The sequence below is a fragment of the Amblyomma maculatum genome, chromosome 1 (assembly GCF_055883805.1).
Source record: "Amblyomma maculatum isolate TAMU_Amacu chromosome 1, ASM5588380v1, whole genome shotgun sequence".
In the NCBI taxonomy this organism is placed as follows: domain Eukaryota; kingdom Metazoa; phylum Arthropoda; class Arachnida; order Ixodida; family Ixodidae; genus Amblyomma; species Amblyomma maculatum.
The window spans coordinates 194,030,778-194,054,943 of NC_139344.1; the positions used below are offsets into that span (position 1 = coordinate 194,030,778).

General features: G+C 45.9%; 1 protein-coding gene across 2 annotated transcripts in view; it reads left to right on the plus strand.

Moving 5' to 3' along the window:
* The window catches only part of LOC146205293 (dopamine receptor 2-like), a 295,046-nt gene extending 275,097 nt beyond the window's left edge, over positions 1-19,949 (plus strand). For both annotated transcript variants that reach the window (XM_084589954.1, XM_084589953.1), the window contains exon 2: positions 17,628-19,949. In XM_084589954.1, coding sequence (XP_084446080.1) covers positions 17,686-19,044 — 1,359 coding nt within the window. In that variant the 5' untranslated portion in view covers positions 17,628-17,685 and the 3' untranslated portion in view covers positions 19,045-19,949. The remainder of the gene's footprint in view (positions 1-17,627) is intronic.
* Positions 19,950-24,166: the final 4,217 nt, after the last annotated feature.

Below are 24,166 nucleotides of genomic sequence, written 5' to 3' on the forward strand. Positions count from 1 at the left end.
ATTGCTATTTTACACGGGAGACTGCTATATAAACTGAAGAATTTAATGTTATATGTTTTACGAGCAAAAAAGAGAAATGAACACTGTGTATATACTACATTACGTTAGAGCGTCCAAGTTTCAAGGGGTGTCAAGCTATTAATAATATTCGGGTATTCTAATATTCAATATACCTTGTGTTTGGCGCATCATAGTCATTGTTGCGTTTGCGCCATAAAACCTCATATAACTAACTAACTAATTAATAATAAATATCCCTGTAGCGCCCTCTTGGGTGAAGTCGGGAACCCGGATATTGCGCGCCGCCCGGCAAAGAAAATAAAGACGGTGCCTGACCGGAGCTCGTGCAGCCTCGGCAGGCAGTCTTGTTCTAGTTCCAATCAACAGCAGCCTTGTTCCTTCGCTCCTGAGGCGTTAGGCCTTCATCTCTAACAAAACAGGGAGTGTCCGCGCTATTCATTCGCACACAGCTGGATAAGTCTTCCGCAAGATCACATCAGGATGACCTTTCAGACTGCTAGTAATTCTGTGCGTGCGGCAACTGTCTTGACGAAACGTCATGCTGTACCGAAGGATTAGCTGGGCGTCTAGAGTCTTGTAAACAGCCATCAGATAGACCTCAATGGGAGGTGAAATGGCTGACGTCGTCCATTAAACTGGGCGTGTAGAAACATTTGATCCATCAACATGGAGCTAAAATTTCGCAAATTAATGCAGTACGAAGTAAAATATTCCCCTTTTTAACGCAAGATATTAAATCATGATTTTTGGTCTCAACGCTCTCTTGGTCTCAACTGCAGTTTAAAAAATTAGGGGGACTTAAGAGTAGACGCGAAAGCGTCTTTAACACCCTCTGTTTAATTCCGTGATTTTTTTAAAATATTTTTTCCTTAAGTTGGTGTTTTGCGGGCAGAAACGAAGGCGCAGTACCTACCTCACTTCTCGGTGGGCACCTACACTTACAGATAGCGGCATACAATCGGAGGTACAGCCTTTGTCAAAAGATCTGGAGCCAAAGGATTTTCGTCTCAGTCGCAAAATGAAGCTGTCACGGCGTCATTGAAGATTAAAGGGCCGTGAAATGCTATTAGACAGTTTCTTGCTTTGTGAAGAAATCATTTCTTAGCACTTTAATTGCGATTAGACCTTTAATGACAGCGTGACGGCTCCATTTTGCGACTTAGACGAAAATCCTTTGGCCTTATAGGACGTTTGACCAAGACGTACGTATATGTCGTCTGTTCGAATCTCCTTCACAGACTGGTCTCCAATTGGACTAGTAGATGAAAGCTAAATGGGAAGCGAAATAGTATATGACACCACACTGAACGCTGGACAAAGAATGATTGAGCCACAGTTTTGATCACGTGCGTGTAGACGAGTTGATTTTCGCGTTACAACCACGACGACACCGACGCCGTCTTCTCTGCGACACGGGGCCCTTACGTTTGCGCGTAATAGACACAGAATTTTCGCCGTCCGTGCTGAGACCTAGCGTCTCCTTTGCTCGGGGTCACTCGTGTGATAATGATGGTGAGTGACGCCCTCTTGGTTACCATCTTTCCTGGTTCGCCTGCTTGCTTCTGCCGCTTCACGGGCGCCTGCCACGTTACTAGATGTCCGATTATCGCCCTTTTACGCGACTCTAAGCTACGTTGAACTGCTTCTCTGAAGCCTTCAGTGCACATTGAATAATACTGTTTGCGTTGTCATTACGCTAGAGGCCCCACTAGATACTCAGTTGCAATGCTTTTTTCGGTGCAGTTTACGTGACGTGTTGCAGTCGACTAAGTTTAGAGTGACGCTTCGGCGTAGAACTGGGTGGGGAGAGAAATTGAACGCCGAGTTCTTGATATGGAGGTTCATATGTTACTCCTGTGTCTGCGACCCCGTAGATACAAGAGTAATTGTGTAGTGACGTCATCATTGTTGCACTTGATTGTTGTGGGGTGGTTGAATTATTCGCGCTATATCACGTAGTTGTGGCGTAACATATCGCCGTTCGCCAATGACAATTTCGTGACAGAGGCTGCCTCTTTCGCTGAACGGGACCCTTAATGGTCTAGTAATAAGGGCCCCACTGTAATCAGATAAGCATTCGTCGCTCCCTCTCACCGCTTTCGGCCAATGGGTTAGCGTCTTGCAAGTCAGTAGGCCCTATATCATTGTAGTACGTTGTCCAATTGATCCAGCCGGCTAGGCTACTTGGTTTTACTTGCTTTGTTGCCTCTCTTTGCAGTGTGCTGTACGGCAGTGGTAAAATTTCTTGTTGCCCGGTGAGGAGTTTAGAGGACAGGCGCGGTGTCTATCGCGTGAAGCCCCGCCGCTTTGGTTCCCACTCGTCACATTTATTGAGAACGCATGGCAAGTATACGTGCGACGCAACACGGCTAAGCAAGCATGCGTTTTTACAATGTTATTCGGCGTTAGTGCAGACATGACTGTAAATTAGCCTCTTGGGACTGGAGAGTGGTCAACAATTGCGCGCACGTTTGAGCCACCGCGACGAAACATCGTGCGGATCTAGAGCACGAAAGCTCCCGCTAACCGCTGTGCAGATCTGGTACTGTCCGTTCCGCCTGCGCAGTAACAGCTTTTTCACATAGAGTTCCTTACACTAACTAGAGGGAAAGCTGAGGACGCTGCACTTCAGCCACCATGGGCGCGCTAAGAATCATGGGCCAGTGTGCTACTTGTTGCGGGACAGTCGGTTTTTCTCGGGTACGTGGAGTGGCGTTACTGCAATGTTTCTTTTTCGTCATCATCATCACCTTAAGGCGCGTATGTAGACCGTGAAAGCCATAGTAGCGAAGGCGCAAAACCAGACGTCGCCAATAAATAGTTTCTGTTTCCCGAAATGCCACTAAAAACTTCCTTAAGTGATTGCATAACCATGAATATTTTCATAACGCTTCTATGTTTCAAAGTTTGCCTATTATCTGCGAAATATTGGTTATTTGTGCTGCTCAAAACTAAGCCAATAGGAGAAAGAGCTATCGCTTATATTGGATAAATCTCACACTGACATGCTGTTTCTCTCTATTTTTGCAATTTATAGTCACAATATTCAGTCTTAGGACATTATTTACGGTAAAACAACGTTTATGTTTGCATTAGTTTTGGCCAAAAGTTGTAGTTCTGCACTCGGTAGCTCTCCGGCCCATGATGCTTTGAGCGTCCATGGTGGCTGAACTGGCCGTCTGGAAACTCCATGCAAACTCCCATAGACGGCAGCACTAGGTAAGGGTAAGAAACTCTATGCTTTTTCACCTATGTTTGAAATGCACTAATACCATGTCAGATGCTCACCGTCAAGGCAACGGACGCGTTTGTGTACGCTTCTTTCTAGTTTGTGCGATAAAAAGCGTAATTCTGCTGAGAATGAGGAGGAGTGGTGCACACATTGCACGTCCATACTAATCCGAGATCCGAGAAGTGCCCAGCATATACATGCATATACAACTAGCACTCAGACACTGAAAAGTAGGGAATTGTTTATGCATTCGATTGCCCGCCACCCTGAAATAGCATGACACGTAATCATAAAACCATAAGCGCAGCGTATGCTAATAAAAGAAATTGTAACACTGCACATTGTGAAAGAAAAAAAAAAGAATGTTAGTGATGCTAATATTCCCAAAAAAGACTGAATTGGACGTTAAAGACAATTTTTGCTTTGAACCAAATACTGTGTGAAGGTAGTCTTATCTGTCGTCGATACGTGCGGACAGAATGGCAATTCTCGCTGAAGCCATGTGCAAGGCTCGCTACACTTCACTGCACACTGTCCGTATCATTACGGAGTTCGCTCATGCATCATGTCTGAATAACAAAAAAAAAAAAAAAAGAAAACGAGTCGGCGTCGGGACGTCTGGAATTTCGCTACGTCTCATTTTATGCTCAGCGTAGCATTTAATTCGAATCTAGGCTTTCGCATTTATTCTCATACCTTCGTCTTCTCTAAAACTAATAGATATCCGCCACGGTGATTTGACTTCCTATATAGTAACCCGCTTATTTCGGCTTGACGCACTCAGAGTTTATACCGGCTACGCAGCACTGATGAAAAACAAAAAATGATGCCACGGAAGGTTTTATAGTTTCTTTGAAGATGGGTGCAAAAAATGCAGAAGTGTTTAAATACCTCTCACAGTCTCTTTTTCTCGGCGCCTATAAACGCCTTCAGATATGCATACCTCGGCTCAAAGACGCACTGCCGGCAGAATTTCGCCTTTATTTCGTTTGTTCCCTCACACCTGTTTCAGTTCTAAAAAAATGTTTTTTTCGGGGCAAGTTATTTCGTACGCTTCGTATCATCACATCCTGCCGCTGTTTCGCGAAAAGCGAAATTCACATTGAGCTGCTGAGGTGTCTTCAAGGCATATTTATGCGTATGTTACCATCATATTTGTAAAATTGACACTACGTGAAACACACCTCTATCCCTACTGTCTGTAGCACAATTTCTTTATCGCGGCTATTGAGACCGAATTTTCTAACAGCGGTAAATATTGCCCTTTAAGATCACTCGGAACCAATCCGTCATTCCAAATGGATGTCGAACCGTCAGAGATGTACTCACAACGTTGCCCAATGTGTTCCGGAACTACCAGAACTTCAAAGTACTAAGAAAAGTACATTTCAACTATTTTCAATGTCTCTCCTCCTCCTTTACTCTCCACATTTTTTTTCTCCGCGACGCTCACGTAGCTCGGGCCCTTAGCAACGCTGTTTGCTAGTGGCCCGAGTTTTCATAGCAACAGCGATGCCGTTGCTAATGAGTCGACTTGGCTAACCCTAAATTTTGACGTAACGTCCGCCACACTTTCTCCAATGCATTGAGAATGGCATGGGCCTCTCCTTAGTTGTTTCCTTCCTCCATGCCTTAAAACACAGCCAGCCTTACTTGCTCGACCGTTGCAGTATTGCATACAGATCTAACAGATCACGAAATGTCGTCTACCATCACCCAATCGTTCATTCATCTAAGCTGTCATCCTTAGTTCAGAGACTAACGTTCTAGCGCCACACACACCTAACAATGGCACTCGAAGATGGCACCTAAGATAGCTCGAACCCTGTGGCGGATATGTCTGTCTTCGTAGTCTCCATGGAAAGGTTTATTCTCGTAGTCTTCGACGACTAAAAGCATATCTACTTCACACAATGAGGTATATTTAGGTACAAGCTGCGTTAAAAAAAAATAAACAAAAATGCCCCGAGATCATTCTTCCGCTATATACTAAAGATTTACCCGATGTACTACTGCTGCCGTGGCGCCTTCACTCATCCCTTGTTGACGCCATTGTTACTCTCCTTGAGCCTTTCCTGTCTCTTTCATCCCTTTATCGCTCGATTCCTGATTTGGAGTGTACTCAACCGCATCGCAACGCGGGTGAGTGTTGCTCCGTTTTTTATAACTACTTAGTCTCAAGAGCAAAGGCACCAATGGGAGTAGTAAGTCGATTTAGTAGTCTCGTATTCCCTAACCCCCATCCTCCCATGGTCCCGTCTCATATGCATCTATAGTAGCTGACGTGTTTTCTTCGCGTGGCTTCCGCGTCAGCTCTGCTCCTTTTTCAGGAACTGCGAGCTAATAGATTTTCTGCTGCTGTTATTGAGAATCGCAATGCACCACTTCACTCCCTTCGAGCTAAATAATGAAACTCACTTCAAGTAAATTCTTTTGTGCGTGGTTTCAAGGAGTTAAGAATTGCAACCACCATTCTAGAAGGAGCCGCTGCTTTTCTTCAAGAACGTAATGCGCCATATCCCGCATATACACGTGCAAAAAGAAGCAGATTTTTCAATTCCATCTCCTTCCACACGTGCCTGAAGTGCTCAAAACACCAAGTCGCCGAAGTTCAAGTAAAAATTCTATAATGCCCCAAACAGCTTCTTTGTTCGCGCTCCGCGTTCTTTTCTGCCGCTGTTGCAATCCGCGACTCCGCGACTCCGCGACGCAGCGAAGGCAGCTTTTATCGGACTATTTTGCTCGCTCGAGCTATTAGAACCCGCAGAAGAACCGTGAACAGTGAATGAAGATGACATTGCCGCAGTTGGATCTCAGATTCAAGCAGCCTGCAGAGTCGGCGTAAGCGAGCCCCTCTTCGGGGAGCTCCAGGCCTTTAATCGCATTCCAGGCCGTGGAATAAGACCTCCAATCGGTAAACTTAGAGAAGTCGACACCCGAATTCCGAGATAAAAATTAACGCTACAGCCTGTGCAGACGTGTTATCCAGTGTCCGGCATAGTACGCGTCCGTCGACTGCCGTCAACAAAAACCGAATGACACAGTTCTGTCTTTCACTATTTCTAGAACACACAAAAAATCTTATAAACCATTTTCAAAAACATCTGCCCTACGGTAAAATGCATCCTCCGCGCATGATTTTATATATTTTTTTTTTGCCCCTCGGCGGAAGGCAACATAAGAAAGACTAAGCGAAGCCATTACTCTTCCGACCAATTGCCGGGCGTCACTCCTGCGGTTAAACAAGCTGCCGGAGGACAGCAACAAGAAACACTTGCCAAATATAAGATGGCATGCAAGTTGGCACCTGCGGCAGTTTTCCTTAATCCGCGCGTAAACCAGAGAAGCGAGAACATGCACAAAAAGGCATAGAACTGTGCACCATGTCGTGATGAGAGACGCACGTTCCGTGCCCTGCGGTCAGGCACTAAAACAGACTTATCATTGAGGGCTGCTCTGGGGCAAAACTTCTTGTTTTTTTTTTTTTTTCGCTTTGCTTCGTGCCGCCTCGTAAACAAATCAGTTCGACATGCTTCGCGCAGAGTAAGAGTCGCAGCAGGCCCTCCCTCCCATTCCCGCACTCTCTTCCGGCAGCAAAAAGATAAAGGGTCTTCCGTCTAAACTTCCTTGCAGATGCGGGACTGTTGCCACTGGAAATCAAGAATTAATTGCTCACCCGCATCCAGCAGTGCCTGCTGCCGCTTTGAACTTACGCCTCCTCATCTCCAATGAGGATAATTAATCAGTGACAAAGTTGTCGCTGGGAGCAGCGTTTATATACAGGCGTTTCATTTCGCCAAAGCGTTGCAGCTTCGAGCTGTAATGGGCCCCATATGTAGAAAAAAGAGGACGGAACGCACGCCAACGCACTACGGTCGTCAGCGTTGTCTGAAATGAGGCCGGCATCGCTATCGTTGCGTTTTACAAACAAGCTGAGTTCATAATTTATATTCGAGGAGACTTGACCGTTAATTAAGCTCTGTTCTACACCGAGGTCATTCTCTAGCGTTGTCATTATCAATAGGCTTGGTAGGGCCGACGCGTTCGGGTAAATCTTGCTCAAGAACCTATGCAACAAACATTTTTCTTCCTACAGTCCGCAGAGTATTATAAAAAATAAGCAATGTGAAACCCGGACTGACACCAGAATTTAGGTGTACGAAGGTCAGCGCGCTAGTTCTATTCCGCCCAGTTTGAACATCGTATCCCTTAGCTAATCTGCTGCGTTGCTTTCATGCCCGGCAGCCTTCTCGAGCGTAAGGACTCAACTTATCGCACAATTTATTTTCCTTTGCGTGTGTATAGGCTTCAATTTAGGTGTGCTTCTATATTCCCGCACTGTAGTTCAACCCTTCCCATTACCATCAGTGCGTTTTTTTTTTTTTTGTTTGTTTGCTTCTTACTAAGGTAGCCGTGTTTAAAATTTTGAAAGCAAAATGGCAGTGTTTAGAGCTCGGAAGGTGCGTAAAAATATTGATAAATGGTTATGCGGCATTTGTTAGGCAGCTTGCAGCAATGAAAACGACGGCGAACAAAAAGAGGGCAGCCTCAAGCGCCAACTTTTCAGGACCTCGAATGGTTGCATGCGACAAGAGGCATAATAAGCAAACGCTTATTATGCCTCTTTTTCTTGCGGGGCCTCGTATCTAGGTTAGACGGAGCGACGCATCAATGATCACCTCAGAGAACATGCATCGTCCCTGGCTGACATTGTGCCCAAAAGCAACCTAGACGAAGACAAGTCCACTTGTCGAAACGTTGGCTCATCTGCGACCTGAGGCGTACCCTATTTACCCTTGTTCAGTTCTTTTTTATATAGCGCTGTATTGTAAATCTTGTCTAAATTGTGTTCCGCTTTTTGAACAGTGCGTCATTCTGAAGTGTTATCATGAAAAACATACCAGGGAAATCTTTGAAGCCCTTATCATCGCCCGCAAAAGGGCTTCATGTGCAAGCATACCTTCCGTTCCGTTGTCGCGCCACGATCTGGCCTATCTTAAATCTTAATGATGGGCATGGATGTTTTTTTTTTTTTTTTTTTTTGACGTTGTGGCATTTAATTCCTTGCCCTTTCTGCGCATCAGTCGCTCATTGTATTTTTACGCTCATGCATTGAATGCATTCAGTTGTTAGTCACCGCTCGTGCTGTGTCTACTTCCTTGTCCCGTGTCTTGCGATAATTTCTTCTACCATGCCAAGTAGATGCTGGCTCTCGTTTAATTGCGTAGCTGACAAAAGGTATAGGAAATAGAGCATCAGCTAGCCCTATTTGGCGTATGGTATGCGCTATGCTGATGTATTCGCTGTCAGAAACTCAAATATATTTGCAGCATGAGAAGCTGCAAGGATGTTTGAACCCCGTTAATGAACACTCCTATGATATGTAATCTTATTATAACTCGTGGTGTTACTTTTGGGGCAGGACGGAATCTGAATAGAACGATTGAAATGTGAAAGCGAAAACTCTGAAATGATGAATGAAGAAGAAGGAATACCAATATGGCTTGTTTCAGTCATCTAACAGCAGCCATAGCACTTTGGATCATTAAGCACACAAGTAATTTACCTCCCTCAATCATTTTCTTACCACTCGGTACTACCGTTCCACTCGATTACGATATACACTTGTTAGATCTGTCACTGTGACTGTCATTTACCTTTAAAGTAGCACTTTATTGGGCGGAAAGTATAATCACGCTCTTTTTGCAATCGAGTTTTACATTTTAGAATTCGCGAAAGCTCTTCACTCGGTCCAGTAATGAAATAAAAAAAAATATTGATGCTATTTGGAGCGGCAGGAAGCTGGTTCCTCAGGACCTGAGACGATTTACACTTGTGCTGGCATTCCAGCACGAATAAAAAGGCTCATCAGTAAATGTGGAATCACTTGGTTCCTTAGACGCTCTGCAATGCAGTAGAGGCTAAATTATGGTAATTTATCGCTGTCTTGAGAAAGGTGATTTCTAAATAGAAGCATAAACACTCAAATGGGAAGAATTTAATCGTCATGCGCTTATTACAAAGCCTGGTACAAGTGTACCCCTCCTTGTCTTCCTCTCAACCAGTGGACTCTGATACCAAATGCCTTTGTTGGTTTCGAGCTGCTCTCTCATCTGTGTTCTTTCGCTCCGACGGGATTACCTTGATGAGAGTTCGTTTCCTCTGGAACGCAACGAGAGTGCCGAAAACATAATGCCTCACATTATTTCTCTTGAACACTGTTACAAAAAATTCTTGAAATTCACGAACAATACAGCCGCATATCTGTCGAACCTATATCAACTTTCAGTGCAATCCTGGTCGAATAGTTCAGCTTCGCGCCACCATTGAACAAGCGCATGCAAGCTCTCTCTGCAGTGGCTGTTTGCCTTCTGGCGCCGCAATGTCCTTACGGCGCGAATGGTGTTCTCCTCGTCCTTCTGAAAAATGAAAGTCTACGTGGTGCCAAGCGAGTGCTTTAAGAAGGATGAGGAATAACAGTGCAGCCGAGTTCGGCATTCGCTTGTCCTCCTTTCAGCCTGCTTTGAATAGACTTTTTCACCCATAAGTGCTGACGCCTTGGAGGAAAAAAACTACTGCACTGAGTGTACTTATGCTCTCTTTCATCGGTGACGTAAAGCCAAACAATTTCGCAGAAATCTCATTGAAAATTACTACAGGTCCTGCAGATATTCGGTTGTATCATTCACGAATTTCATAAATTTTGAAGAAACAGTGGTCGGAGAAAATTTTGGGAGGCAATTCTCTTTTAATACCCTTCGTAGTTAGTCAGTGCGAAGTAACCAAGCGTGGCTTTTGATCTCAAATGGACGAAGAACTATGTATATAGTACTTTTCAGGAGAAATGCCAGTTTTTGTGCAATTTCTGGCTTGGCGGCCCCTAAGCACACCCGTGCTTAGACTTTTGGCTTAGATGCTTAGATGGGCCCCTAAGCACACCCGTGCTTAGGGGCCCATCTACGGTGCCAATCAACGTTAGATTGGCGCCATTCGTTACAGGCGCTCCTTTGGGAGTAAGCGCTTACACTCTCGGTCATTTGTATTTGCGAAACTTCAACGTCGCATTTGCTGCTACTATTTTCCATAATACTGCGTCTGACTAGATATTACACCAATTTCCCGTTCCTTTCCCCACCACCTCCCTCCATTTTTTTTTTATGCATTTCCAGGGGCGTACATTCAGCAAGCATGTAGTGTATCTGTGGGCTTACTGGTTAAGCTAACAGGACAATATGTGCCTGTTCTAAAGCCCGCAGTCGCCAGTCGTGTTATCCATCGTTTTCTTCGACGTTGTTACGGACCTCTGTCACTAACAGGCGAGAGTCGAAGGCTTTCCGCTGCAGAATTAGTGTGGTATGGCTTTTCTACTCTTTATTGCTTTCCTGTGGTGATGTCACAATAGGCTTTATTCTTGCGTAGGCCGCCGCTGCCGGTGCGAGCTTACCTCATTGAGCAAGGAGGCGGAATACGTCACTTCCGCTCCCCTTAAGGTCTGCCGCAGTGCCCTGCCGCTGTTCAGCTCACCCCTCACTGCTCTTCGAAAACGGGCGCACGCCGCGAGGTTCGTTTGCTTTTCCAGTCGCGCTCGGGACCGAATCCGATGCCGCAGCCAGGGCGAAAAAGGAGCGGCAAGACGAGCAGCAGTAGACAGCGTCTGGCTTCAAAAGCAGACCGCCGAACTGGCGCGCCTTTTCGGCCCACTGTTTGCTCTGCTAGGCTCGCTCGCGGGGCAGGGAAGCTCAGAAAGGGCCGCTCGTTTTGTCGTGCCACAGATCGATTGCCCGATTCCGCTCTTGGTGGCACGGCTCTCTTCTGTATTAACATTCATAATGGTGTCCGCGTACGGAGTGAAGGGAGACGGCAACCTGGAAGGAAAGCACACGAAGGGAAGCGCTCAGCCCGGCGCCACCACCGCGGGCGCCAAAAACTAGTGCCAACGCCACCAGGTGCGTGCGTGAGCGGAGGAGGAGGGGGGGGGGGGGGGGGGGGGGGGGCTGTTTGCGCGGCCCTGTGTCGGGTCGGCGCTTTATCTCGGGTGTCGGCCAGTTCGACAACCCAGCCAGCCGTGATGTGATGACGTCGGGACTCTGTAAATGGAGCTTCCCCACTCATTGGAATTGCTTCCGCAGCGGCTCCCATTCAGCTGCTGAGCACAGCGGAACTTCAAACGAGTTCTTCCTTCTCATTACCAACTGGCCCGTTGGCCCCGCGAGGACTCGGGCGAACAACCGGGCGCAGACCCAGCCCGCCCGGGAGCGATCGCTGCGTGTCATGCTTTCGACAACTCGTTCACAGCTCAGCTTCAATCGCGAGCTTGCTTGCGCGATGACAAACGCGCTCCGATCGAAAGCGCTTGCGAAAAAGGTGCGTGACGACGGGTAAGCTGACAGCCTCGTTCGAGAGCGCACATGAACCTGCGTTTCCTCTGGCCGGAGTCAGCAGGTTTTTGTATGCATCTGCAATCGGCTTCCCGTCTTTTACAGCCAAATGACGCGTAATGTGTCGTTGCTTTTTTTTTTTTTTTCTCCGGTGTTTATCTTTCATCCCTGTAACTCAGAAATCTTGACAAATGCATGGCTGGTGACACTAAACTGTGCAAGAGGGAACACTAAGTGGGGTTCATTAGTTTTGCGTCCGAGTTACGCGATTCGGTTCCAGTAATATTCTAAGCTAGAGTGGCTTGGTTGTAGTTATTTTGATTGGATAACAAAGTAATTAAAATAATGCTGTGTTCGACGGTAGATGAGCTATAGGGCTGTGAGAATATTCGAAATCTTAGAAACACCTGGGGGCACACTTGAGGTACTTTGAAGGTGGAGAGTGAGAGCATTAAATCTGAATGAGGGACTTCATACCCTGCAAAGCCCTGCCATGTCACTAGCGAGACCACATCGCAAATCGGCTACAAACCTACTTGATTGGCCACGCGCTTGATAATGTCACGTGGCTCAGCCGAGAGCTGATTTGTCGGTGATTATAGGACCCCTCTGAACCAATCATAGAATTGCGTGATATACAACGGCGCCGCATTTTTCTCCGAATGTGGACCTAATGCTATCGCGTTAATTTTGAATCGGTTAATTTTGAATGCTTGAGGGGTTAGGGTGCTCCGACGGTGATCCCGAGAACACTGGTTGGATCCAGGTCTCGGCGGCAGCATTTCGATGGCGGGGAAACGCGAGGTGCTCGTGCACTAGGTGTGCGATGTCAGTGCATGTTGAAAACCCCCAGAAATTTATCAAGCCCTCCATTATGGTGTCTTTCATAGCCTGAGTCGCTTTTGGGACGTTTAACTCTGTAAGCCAAAAGAAACCATGACAGTATTATTAATCCCTTTCACCAACACAAAACAATAATCTCCTATGCATTATCTGGTATATATATATATATATATATATATATATATATATACCAGATAATAATTTCTGTGATTATCGAAGTAAACATTAAAAAAAAGACATCAAAGTACCATCCCCAACGCTTTCCTCGGCCTCGCCGACTGTTGGCTTCTTTCCTTCATGTATTATAACGAGCACCCTCATTTCCCCTTAATTGATCTGCTTGTAGCTTACGGGGGTCTCGGTTCTGGCAGTCTTGAAGCCATAGGTAGCGTAAGAGGGTTCTAGCGCAGCTTTCGCCCTCGCTCTTGATCACGTTCTTCGTGACGCTGGTGGTAACAAAGGACGTTCCTCGTCCGCCGCTATGGTTGAGGGTGGCGCTGGTGAACACTCTCAAGGTTCGTATACAGACAACATAAATACCCAAGAAAGTAGCAGGGGGGTACAGCGGCCGTTGTAGCTCAGTTGGAAGAGCACCGGACGCGATATTCGGAGGTCGTGGGTTCGGTTCCCACCATCGGCACGTTGTTTTTTCTTCTACTTTGCGTTTAATTATCTTTCCCCTTATGAGATTACATTAATAATTTCTGAGATTATCCAAGTAAACATTAAAAAAAAAAGACATCAAAGTACCATCCCCAACGCTTTCCTCGGCCTCGCCGACTGTTGGCTTCTTTCCTTCATGTATTATAACGAGCACCCTCATTTCCCCTTAATTGATCTGCTTGTATAGCTTACGGGGGTCTCGGTTCTGGCAGTCTTGAAGCCATAGGTAGCGTAAGAGGGTTCTAGGGGTTCTAGCACAGCCTTCGCCCTCGCCCTCGCTCTTGATCACGTTCTACGTGACGCTGGTGGTAACAAAGGACGTTCCACGTCCGCCGCTATGGTTGAGGGCGGCGCTGGTGAACACTCTCAAGGTTCGTATACAGACAACATAAATACCCAAGAAAGTAGCAGGGGGGACAGCGGCCGATGTAGCTCAGTTGGAAGAGCACCGGACGCGATATTCGGAGGTCGTGGGTTCGGTTCCCACCATCGGCACGTAGTTTTTTCTTCTACTTTGCGTTGAATTATCTTTCCCCTAATCAGATTACATTAATAATTTCTGTGATTATGCAAGTAAACATTAAAAAAGACATCAAAGTACCATCCCCAATGCTTTCCTCGGCCTCGCCGACTGTTGGCTTCTTTCCTTCATGTATTATAACGAGCACCCTCATTTCCCTTTAATTGATCTGCTCTCTCTCTCTCTCTCTATATATATATATATATATATATATATATATATATATATATATATATATATATCATGTGTCCAAGATAATGTAACAAATGTTTTAAGAAATACGGAGAGACTTAGCACAGGCAAACCAATTAAGAGCTTTTCAGAGCCGCCTATGCTAATCTACAGTATATTTTCGTTCACAAGTGTTCAGGCCAATAAACTCTTTTTAAATGTTGCCTTGGGAGAAAATATGTTATTGTAAAAGTTGTCGCTCGTCTCGAAAAACGGATAGCTGTGTGGTTTCTATCAAACTAATATTTACGTAAAGTGACATTTTTACAAGCCGAATACGACGCCTGGAATACAAAAACATCTTCGTGACTGCGGCCTCACTATAAATTCTCCGAGACGCGTCCGTGATAACAAAATCATCTTTTCTGTGCCGTGCTCTCTGCAATCAAGCTGGTTTTACGCACTTGTCAACGATTTGAAATAACAGCTGGTCACATGACAGCGCTTTTTGAAGGCATAAAAGAGGGTGGTGTAAGTCATAATGGGCTGGAGATAACGTAGCTAGCTGTTTTTCGAAAAGATCTACAACTTTTGCATTACTTTTCTGTTTGTGCAATAATTAAAAATATGCTAATTATTCTCGTATATTTATTAACCTCGGTAAACGAAAAAAAAAACTGCAGATGAGCATCGACCTTGGACAGTTTTGAAGTGGTTTCATTTGGCTCGCGCTCACGGTACTTTTTAAACCATGCATATACTCGAACACCCGGGACACATACCTGTGTGTGTGTGTGTGTGTGTGTGTGTGTGTGTGTGTGTGTGTGTGTGTGTGTGTGTGTGTGTGTGTGTGTGTGTGTGTGTGTGTGTGCGTGCGTGTGCGTGTGTGCGTGCGTGTGCGTGTGCGTGTGCGTGTGCGTGTGTGTGTGTGTGTGTGTGTGTGTGTGTGTGTGTGTGTGTGTGTGTGTGTGTGTGTGTGTGTGTGTGTGTGCGCGTGCGTGTGTGTGTGTGTGTGTGTGTGTGTGTGTGTGTGTGTGTGTGTGTGTGTGTGTGTGTGTGTGTGTGTGTGTGTGTGTGTGTGTGTGTGTGTGTGTGTGTGTGTGTGTGTGTGTGTGTGTGTGTGTGTGTGTGTGTGTGTGCGTGCGTGCGTGTGTGTGTGCGCGCGGGTGTGCGTGTGTGTGTGTGTGTGTGTGAAACAGCCGGTTCTTTGAGCACTCAAACAAAAATATTTTCACATTCTTAGAACATGTCGGCCTCATTGAGAACTCTCCTAAAGGTGAGCTCACTTCAAATCCAAAATTGATTCAATTTCTCCATTTTATTGCTCGAAAGCGTACTAATCTACCTTATCTACAGACAGCGTCACTGCGTTTCTGAACACTGGTATAGCACGAACCCTGTTATGTGTCAAGGGGCTGCCAGCCGACGTGATCAGGGTATTTCAAGTTCAGATTCTGGACTCTGGTGATGCGCTTCCTAGAAGAAAATTCTTTCGGACTACAAACATTGACTCCATTATTGCCTACGGCAATCTCTTGAATGAAAGGTACAAAGAACAAAGCTGTAAATAACAGCCGGAAACCATTGTACGCACAGGGGCTTAAAATTCAGTTTTCAGAGTACTACGGTTTTGAAGTGAATACTCTAGCTGAATTAAGCAATCAATAATGCCGGAAAGGTGCCTTGGTGAAATGATCTTTCATGTTTTGTGTAAGCGACAATAAAGGCCGTAAATAACTGCCGTACAACTTTGGACACTCAGAAATTTCAAACAAATTAATGGAAAAGTTTTTGAGCGTAATTTGTTCACATCATGTGTAAATGCACTATGACAATCAATATATCCGCATATCCTCCCTCAGCAAGCTGGCAGTCTTAATTTTATTTTTTCATAGACACACATCATTTAATTTAGTTGTGAGCACAGGATAAACTTTAAAAGCAAAATTTTGCAATGCATAGCAAGCATAGAGCACATCTACCGATATATATTGATGAAAGCAATCTACAATATTCAACAGTCGCTTCTCAATTATTTTCGAAACCACAGCACCGGGGTTTTCTGTGCCTTTTTTAACTACTCGTCGTAATCGAAGCAGAAATTTTAAAAGCAAATTTTTGCTACGCATTGGAAGCATAGGCCAATGCTATCAACGGCAAGTTCAAAAACCCCAGGTGGTCAAAATTCTGGAGCCCTCCATTACTACGTCCCTCATAGCCTGAGTCGTTTTGGGACGTTAAGCCCAACAAACCAAACTAAACCATTGCTATCAACATGTACAGGGTCATCCACTTCTAGCTATAACACGGTCACTGCTTTTAAAACAACATTACGTTAGACGCAGGTGCATATCGAAGCAAAGCAATACAAATACAGAGGGATCCATAGGTGGCGCTTTGCATGGCTTGCCACTTAGCTTTATTAAGTGGCCAAATTTAACGCAATAGCGCTTTCAAAGCAGTGACCACGTTATAGCTAGAAGTGAACGACCCTGTACGTAACAGTATTTTACAATATCCCACAGTTACCTCGAAATTAACAGGTTTCCAAGAAAGTTGGCATTAGAATTTATTAAGAAAAGCTAAGTCGATGAGGCTGGAAAAAGATGGTGTACGGCTGCGTTCTGTGCATGCTATAGAGAGATTCCTTTTAGGATTGTTCGCACTTCGCACTATGCCAAGAATAATTCCTATACTAGGTTGCGTCGCAACCCTTGATGCATTGAGTTACTTTACCTAATTATACGGAACAGCACCACACAAAGAAAATTTAGAGGTACTGAGTACTGCACGCTTCCGCTGGAGCTCACCGAGAAAATACAGCGCAGCAGAACATCTGCGATTGTGCTTCGCAGCGTTTACTCCAGCCATAACCGTGATTGCGGGATGAGGGATGTCACAAAACCTATACGAGCTGGATATTCTGCATCTCGGATGAACAACTTTCAGCAGTACGGTGGACAGTCTTAATTGGACAAGATTTTTATATAGGTATACATTGCGAGATGGCTGTTAACAGCCGCGCACTTTTAAAAGTGGGGCACTCAGAGCAGTAAAAGAAAAATTAACAATATTAACAAAAGCGCAATTAAAACGCTGAAGGCGATAACAATGACAATAAATGATAGATACAGTAACACTAAAAAGGGTTATAGTCACCAGTGATAGCACCATGCCTTGCCTGACAGAGTGAAAATAATCATGAGTGAATAATCAAGAGATCAAGAGTGAAAATAATAAGACCGCAGAGTGTCATGGCTTTACACTTACACATCATTCACACAATAGGCCTGAGCGACGACATAAGTCACTCGGCTTCGTCGCACTGACGCCCAGGTGTGTGCGGTAACTTTGTCACTGACATATCGTCGTTAAGATGAGCCCAATGGTGGGAATTATGTGTGTGTATAACGCCACGGCGCCATATGGTCTTGACATTTTTCATCAGCATTCAACTCATTTTCAAGTATGCAAAGTGCGTACAGCACATTGTCTCTGTTTCAGCACGTAAAGACGACGACTGAGTCCCGCAAATTTCGTCTTGTCCCCAAGTCGGTTAGTCAGAAGATTGATTACAGCGACAGAGTCTGCGAGCACTGGAGCATTCGAGTTATTGAAGGGAATACCTATAATGAGCCTGCCTAGCAAGCATAAAGCTACTAACATGAGGCCTGCTTTTAGCCAGTCAAACGATCGAAAGGAATTGCAGCAGCTCACTGTAGAGGCAACGACGTTGTGCCGGGCGTTCCATTCAGGCAGGCGTCGCGGCGGAGACTGACTGTTCTTTTGTTCTTTGCAGCGAGCAGCGACCTCTTGCCGGAAGCCAGAGATGAGCGAGTGAGAGGCCCAGCTGCGCAATGCCAGCCCTCGGAGAAGCGAACAGCTCGTGGGACAGCCCGGCGTACAGCCTGCTGGAGCTGCTTTATGGCGGCAACGCGTCCTCCGTGGAGCTGGAGGTCCTGGGCAACGGGACGGTGCTGGACATCGTGCGCGACGCCAACCTCTCACTGCTGGAGGAGAGCAACGCGAGCGCGACTGCCGAAACTGAAGAGGAAGCCCACGTCCAGCACGCGGCCCTCGGAGTGCTTCTGGGATTTTTTTGTTTCGCGACCGTGTTCGGTAACGTGCTCATCATGGTGTCCGTAGCCAAGGAGCAGTACCTGCACACCGTGACCAATTATTTCATCGCGTCACTAGCGACGGCGGACTGTCTGGTGGGCGCCGTGGTCATGCCGTTTTCGGCTATCCACGAAATCATGAACAAATATTGGATATTCGGCCAGGACCTATGCGACGTCTGGCATTCCATAGACGTTCTGGCTAGCACCGCGTCCATCCTTAACCTCTGCGTCATATCGCTGGATCGCTATTGGGCCATCACCGATCCCATCAGCTACCCGTGCCGTATGACGCAGGCCAGGGCGACCACCCTGATCGCCGTCGTGTGGGTCTGTTCCGCGCTCATCTCATTTCCGGCCATCGCCTGGTGGCGCGCCGTGACGAAGCTGCCGCCTGCCGCTTTCCAGTGCGCCTTCACCGACGACGTCGGCTACCTGGTGTTCTCCTCGACCATATCCTTTTACGCGCCACTGATGGTCATGGTTTTCACCTACTACCGCATCTACAAAGCCGCCGCCGAGCAAACGCGAAATCTCAAGCTCGGCTGCAAGCAAGTCCAGTCCTGCAATGGCGAAGAGTCGACCTCCGTCACGCTCAGGATCCACCGCGGAGGTATGCTGCAGACTGCCAACAACTACAAAGCCGTGTTTTCGACTTCGAACGAGACCTTCGACCGGAACAACGTGACCGGCACATCCAGAAACGTCAAGAACTTCTCGCTCAGCCGCAAGCTGGCCAAGCTGGCCAAAGAGCGCAAGGCTGCCAAGACGCTTGCCATCGTCATGGGCGTGTTCATCCTGTGCTGGCTGCCATTCTTCGTCACCAATATCCTGATGGGAATCTGCGGTGAAGCGTGCGTCATGCAGCCGGACCTGGTGTTCTCCACAGTCACCTGGCTCGGGTGGATCAATTCGGGCATGAACCCCGTCATCTACGCCTGCTGGAGCAGAGACTTTCGCCGGGCTTTCGCCAACGTGCTCTGTTGCTGCTGTCCCGGCTACTTCCGCAAGCGCCAGCGGCGCCGCGACCGGCTCCGGCGCATGATCAAGGAGGACGCCAGCCTGCGCTCGCACAGCATCGAGGAGGCCGTCCTATAGCGACCGTCTGTGGACACCTTCTAGTCGCCTGTCGCGTGCTCGGCTGTGTCCGTTGGTACCGCGCTCGACGGAGCTGTTCTGGTCACCATACGGGTTTGTGTATGTTAACTGTCATATCCCTGAGCCCATTTTGTGGATCAACTACATTCCACGTATCATGACAGCGCAAGTTATTCCTAAGCCAGTCGCCGACTTGCTGAAAACAAGACTTCGCAAATGGTGCGACTCAGCTTGATTTCAGTTCTTTAAAAAATCGACGACGTCGCGAAAGCTGGAGATTCACCACACTACTCTAGGGTATTTACAGTTGTACACTTGCCTGCCAATTACCTCTGGGTATCATGACTGGTCGAGACTTGCGCGGTGGCCAGCCACATAGATAGTGGTGTTACGTAAGAGGAGCTTTAAAAATGCACTATTGAGTGTAACTGCGGAAACTGGCAAATAATGGCAAGTTACCTGCAGATAAAAATAGGAAGTAAAAAAATAATCAGCGCCAGAAATAAAAATAGCTTGAATAACTTTTATCTTCTGTCTCTGCCATTAATCGTCGTTTCCAAATTGAACCTGGTTAGTTTTCATTGTGCCTTTACAAAATGTGTGAAGTTAATTTTAAAAATGGGCGAGGAACAAGTGGACATAATGTATGCTATGTCGTTGCTCATATTCAGCGTTCCTGAGTTCCGCTCTGGCACTGTTAAAGGAAGGGTGCAGGTGTGCAGAAAGGAGCTGGAGGTAGCTGCTCTTACTATTTCCCACATGTTTGTGCCCATCTCTTTCGATGGCTGCACTGAAGAAACCTACGCCTGATGTAATGTAAAGTTAAAATGTGTTTGCTTACAGTAACGTTTCGCTCAAAAACTGTCTCCTTTTTATGCAGCTGAACTCTAACAATGTAAAGGAACAGCTGCAAAAAAAAAAAAAAAGGGAGGGGGGGGGGGGGGGTTTATCGAACCGACGACAGGGCATGGATGGACACATCATCAAACTGGAAAACGCATCGTTCAGTTTTATTCCCGCGTACTGTTTTCTCGACACCAATTTTGTGAGTCTCAACAGAAGTGTGAATCACCATAGTGCTTCAGCCACAGAGCACATTTTGATAAGTGCACGAAGCCGAGCTCGCCATTACCTCTGCTTCTAACCAGAAGCTAAATAATGCCTACGCAGGTAACGTAAGCATCGAGCTCAATCGAGTGAGCGTTCTGTTTTCCACGTTACACGCTTTTATAAACTTGCAGTAATAGATGTCACTGAGTAAGCGTTCATTTAACTTCGTTATTTGTTTTTTTTTTTTTGCACACTTTCTCGTTCAGGAGCCGAATGAAGAGAGTGACAAAGTTCCTTATTTAACTGTACATAATAGGGCACGTCGGAAGTTTTCAGCAACGCCTACCACTTGTCTGCTACGTTGCAAGACACTCACCCCACATTCCGCCGACTCATCTTAATCTCTTCACGTGCACTGCTCACATTCAACTCCTTTTTCCACTTTGTGTAAGAGATGTTTATATTCCTTTTTTTTTTTTTTGGAGACATTACCATATCTGTAGTGCATTGTGTGACATATATCAGTGTATGCCGCTAGTGTGTGCTGATGTTTGCATGCTCGTGCTCACGTACACATCTCGTTTCCTGCGTATCTACAAAGTCTATTTATCGTTCAACACATGTACATAGCGATTGGTATGAACGTTGTTGTGTATCCAAGCGTATTTACTGACCTGTGGCGAGGAAAGAGCTCCGAATGCACGCGTGAAAGGTATGAATGATAATCTATTTTGAGAGCGGCCAGGCTGTTCAATTGTTCAGTGAGCCTTGAGCCATGATCTCCAGCATTATGCCTTTCACATGAAGGTTCATAAGCTCAAAAGCGTTTATTCACGCGCGTATGCATCTTAATTTAAGAACTGTAGCCGTTTCAGATGTGCTGTTCAATGTCACCTTCTGCGCGTGTTGAAAGCATTGTACTATCAAACTTCAGATGCTATAAATAACGTTTGTTGCGTTTAGCTTCCTGAACCTTTGCGTGAGACAAAGCAAGGGCGTTCACAACGCCTGCAGTGTTGTACCTCCTGGTCTTTGTACTACATGTGTGTTATTCATTCTAGAGTTTATGCCTTTCTTGCGTACGAACTCGTCTGTTCGCGAGTTCATTTCGATTATTGACTTGTCCAGAACACCAGCCGTTTGAGCTTTATCACTTATCATCTGAGCTATTGGCCTTCTGGAGGCTTTCACTGTACCTCGCAATTTCTTCATCATTCAAATTATCACTCTGTTTTGGATGGTGCCAAAACATTTATTGCAGCTAGCAAGCTTCGTATCTCCTGTCCTCTGATAAGGCTGATATTTTATTTAAGTTAACATTTGCACGCTTCAGAGCACCACATAACTTATTCACCCTGACTACTGCAACCAGCAAAAATAACACTGTAAAACTCTTCGTGCTGCTCCCGTGTGTCTAACCTGGATCTGTCTAGCAGCGGCTCTCAGGTTGCTCTAAAGCACGCCGCTTTGCTTTTTGAGCCATGCGAACCAGTGTCCAAGTCATCATTATAAGCGCACTCGTCTCAGCAATTGTCACATTTTTAGAGCTTGTTATTTTCGCAATCATGGCGCAACTAAGAATTAAATTGCCTTTACTATAATTCTTACATCCAGTTACTTATTGTGACAGAAGATGCACATTTTGATATTCTGGGCTTTTTGATTAAATAATGAGCTGATACGAACTCGCATGATCAAATATGGGGTCAAAAGTTACAAAAAAAAAACATATTTTAAACAGGCAGGCTTCTACGACTCAAACATTTGCGTACTAGCCGCGAATGTAAAACGGGGATATAGAATTCTGAAATAAGAACTTTCAGCTTGCTGATTCGCTGCCCATGAACTGGTGAGTGCTAGTTTATAAATTCTTCTAAGCTTTCGGTGCCCAGATTCTTCATTACAACTGCTTTTTGGGAGAGTTGGTGTGTCTTGAATTTAGGGAATGTAACAGCGCGAAGGTATGTAAGCACAACACACAAGAGAACACGACGTGATGCAAGCTGGCACAAAGCGCTTATGTCACGTCGTGTTTGTTTGTGCCTTGTGCTTGCATGCCTTTGCGCCGTTACGTTCCCTAAAATAGGCATACCCAAATTATAAAGAAATAAAAAAATGAACCAGTACTTCTGGGATGTGCATGCGTAATGTGCTCGCATTCAAACGTCAAAATCGAAATTTTGTGAAAGCCGCTAGTATTGGAAAACTTGATGTGCCACCAATTTTCAGCACTTAGCATTTGATCCATTTTGAACACCTGGTCTGATTTTCCTAAGAGACCAAATCTAATACAATAGAGATATGCGGAAGTGCTGTCATGAAATGAGAAACGAGGAATTTTGCCGGAGCAAAGTCGCATATTTGTGCCCCCCCCTTTTCTCCAGAGAGCTTGATCAGTACGACAGACATTTTAACAGAAAAGTTCTTGCTACTAAAAATATGTTGACATCAAACTATGTATACAAGCTTCATTTATTAACGGCTACATGGAGTTGAAATGGTACGTCGCCAATTCGCGCACTGGAAGAAAGGCACAGTTCAGGCGTTCAGTCGTGTCCGACTCTTCTTTACCCTATGGACCATGTCACGCCACGCTTTCCGGTCTCTCACTATCTTCTTAACATCACATAGCTTCATCTGCAATGCCTCGAGAATGCCATCTAACCATCGCGTTCGCTGCCTACCCCTTCTCCGGCGACCCTCAACCTTTCCCAACATCAAATCTTTCTCCAGCGACTCCTCTCTTCTCATCAGATGACCAAAGTAGCTGAGCTTTAACTTTAGAATTTGACCCTCCAATGAGCAGTCAGGGTTTATGGTCGACAATATCGACTGATTTGATCTTCTGGCAGTCCAAGGAACTCTTAAGAGTCTTCGCCAGCACCACAATTCAAACGCGTCAATTCTTCGGCGGTCAGCCTTTTTCACAGTCCAACTCTCGCATCCATACATCACAACTGGAAAGACCATAGCACGGGTTATACGGATCTTGGTTGGCAGACTAATGTCTCTGCTCTTTACTAGGCGGTCAAGGCTAACCATTGCTCTCTTTCCCAGAAGCAGGCGTCTCCTAATTTCATGGCTGCAGTCTCCTTCCGAGGTAATCTTGGCGCCCAAGAACAGAAAATCTGTCACAGCTTCCACTTCTTGTCCATTGATGCTCCAGGACTTGATAGGGCAAGACGCCATGATCTTCGTCTTTTTAATGTTCAGTTTAAGCCCAAACTTCTCACTCTCTTCTTGTACGCGCATCAGAAGTCTCTTGAGTTCCACTTCACTTTCTGCCATTAAAGTGGTATCATCCGCATATCTAAGGTTGTTGATACGTTTTCCAGCAATCTTCACTCCAGCTGAAGACTCGTCCAGACCGGCCTTCCTCACGATGCACTCTGCATATAGGTTAAATAGGCAGGGCGACAGTATGCAGCCTTGCTTCACCCCTTTCTCAATCGGAAACCAATCAGTAAGGCCATGCCCAGTTCTGACTGTGGCCTCTTGCCCTTCATAAAGGTTCCTGAGGAGACAGATGAGGTGAATTGGAACTCCCATCTCTTGGAGAGCTTGCCACAATCTGCTGTGACCTACGCAGTCAAACGCTTTAGCATAATCAATAAAGCAGAAGTAATTGGGTTTCTGGAACTCTCTTGCTTTTTCCATGATCCAGCGAAGGTTGGCAATTTGGTCAGAAGATGGTATTTTTTAACAGGAGGCACCGTTTATCTACAAAAAAAACAATAGAAAAGCACGATGCAATCGATCAAAATCTTGGTGTGGGGCTAGTCGGTGGTTCATCCTAAGTAAAGTGGAAGCAGCCCCCCCCCCCCCCCCCCCCCAAAAAAAAAAAAAAGGGGGGGACAGAAGAGGAAGATACAAAGGACGGGACTGACAGAGCCAGTTTTGTTGTTTGTGTCTCCCTCTTCTGTCCGTGTTTTTTGCGTTGCTTTTACTTTTAGTTACTGAATAGTTTGGAAAGATAGCCTGCATGCTAAACAGCCCAGGCTGCTGTAGTGTTTATCAGGCAACTGCTGCATTGACCAAGCCAAAGAATACTAAGATTTCGTCGGAGAAGAAC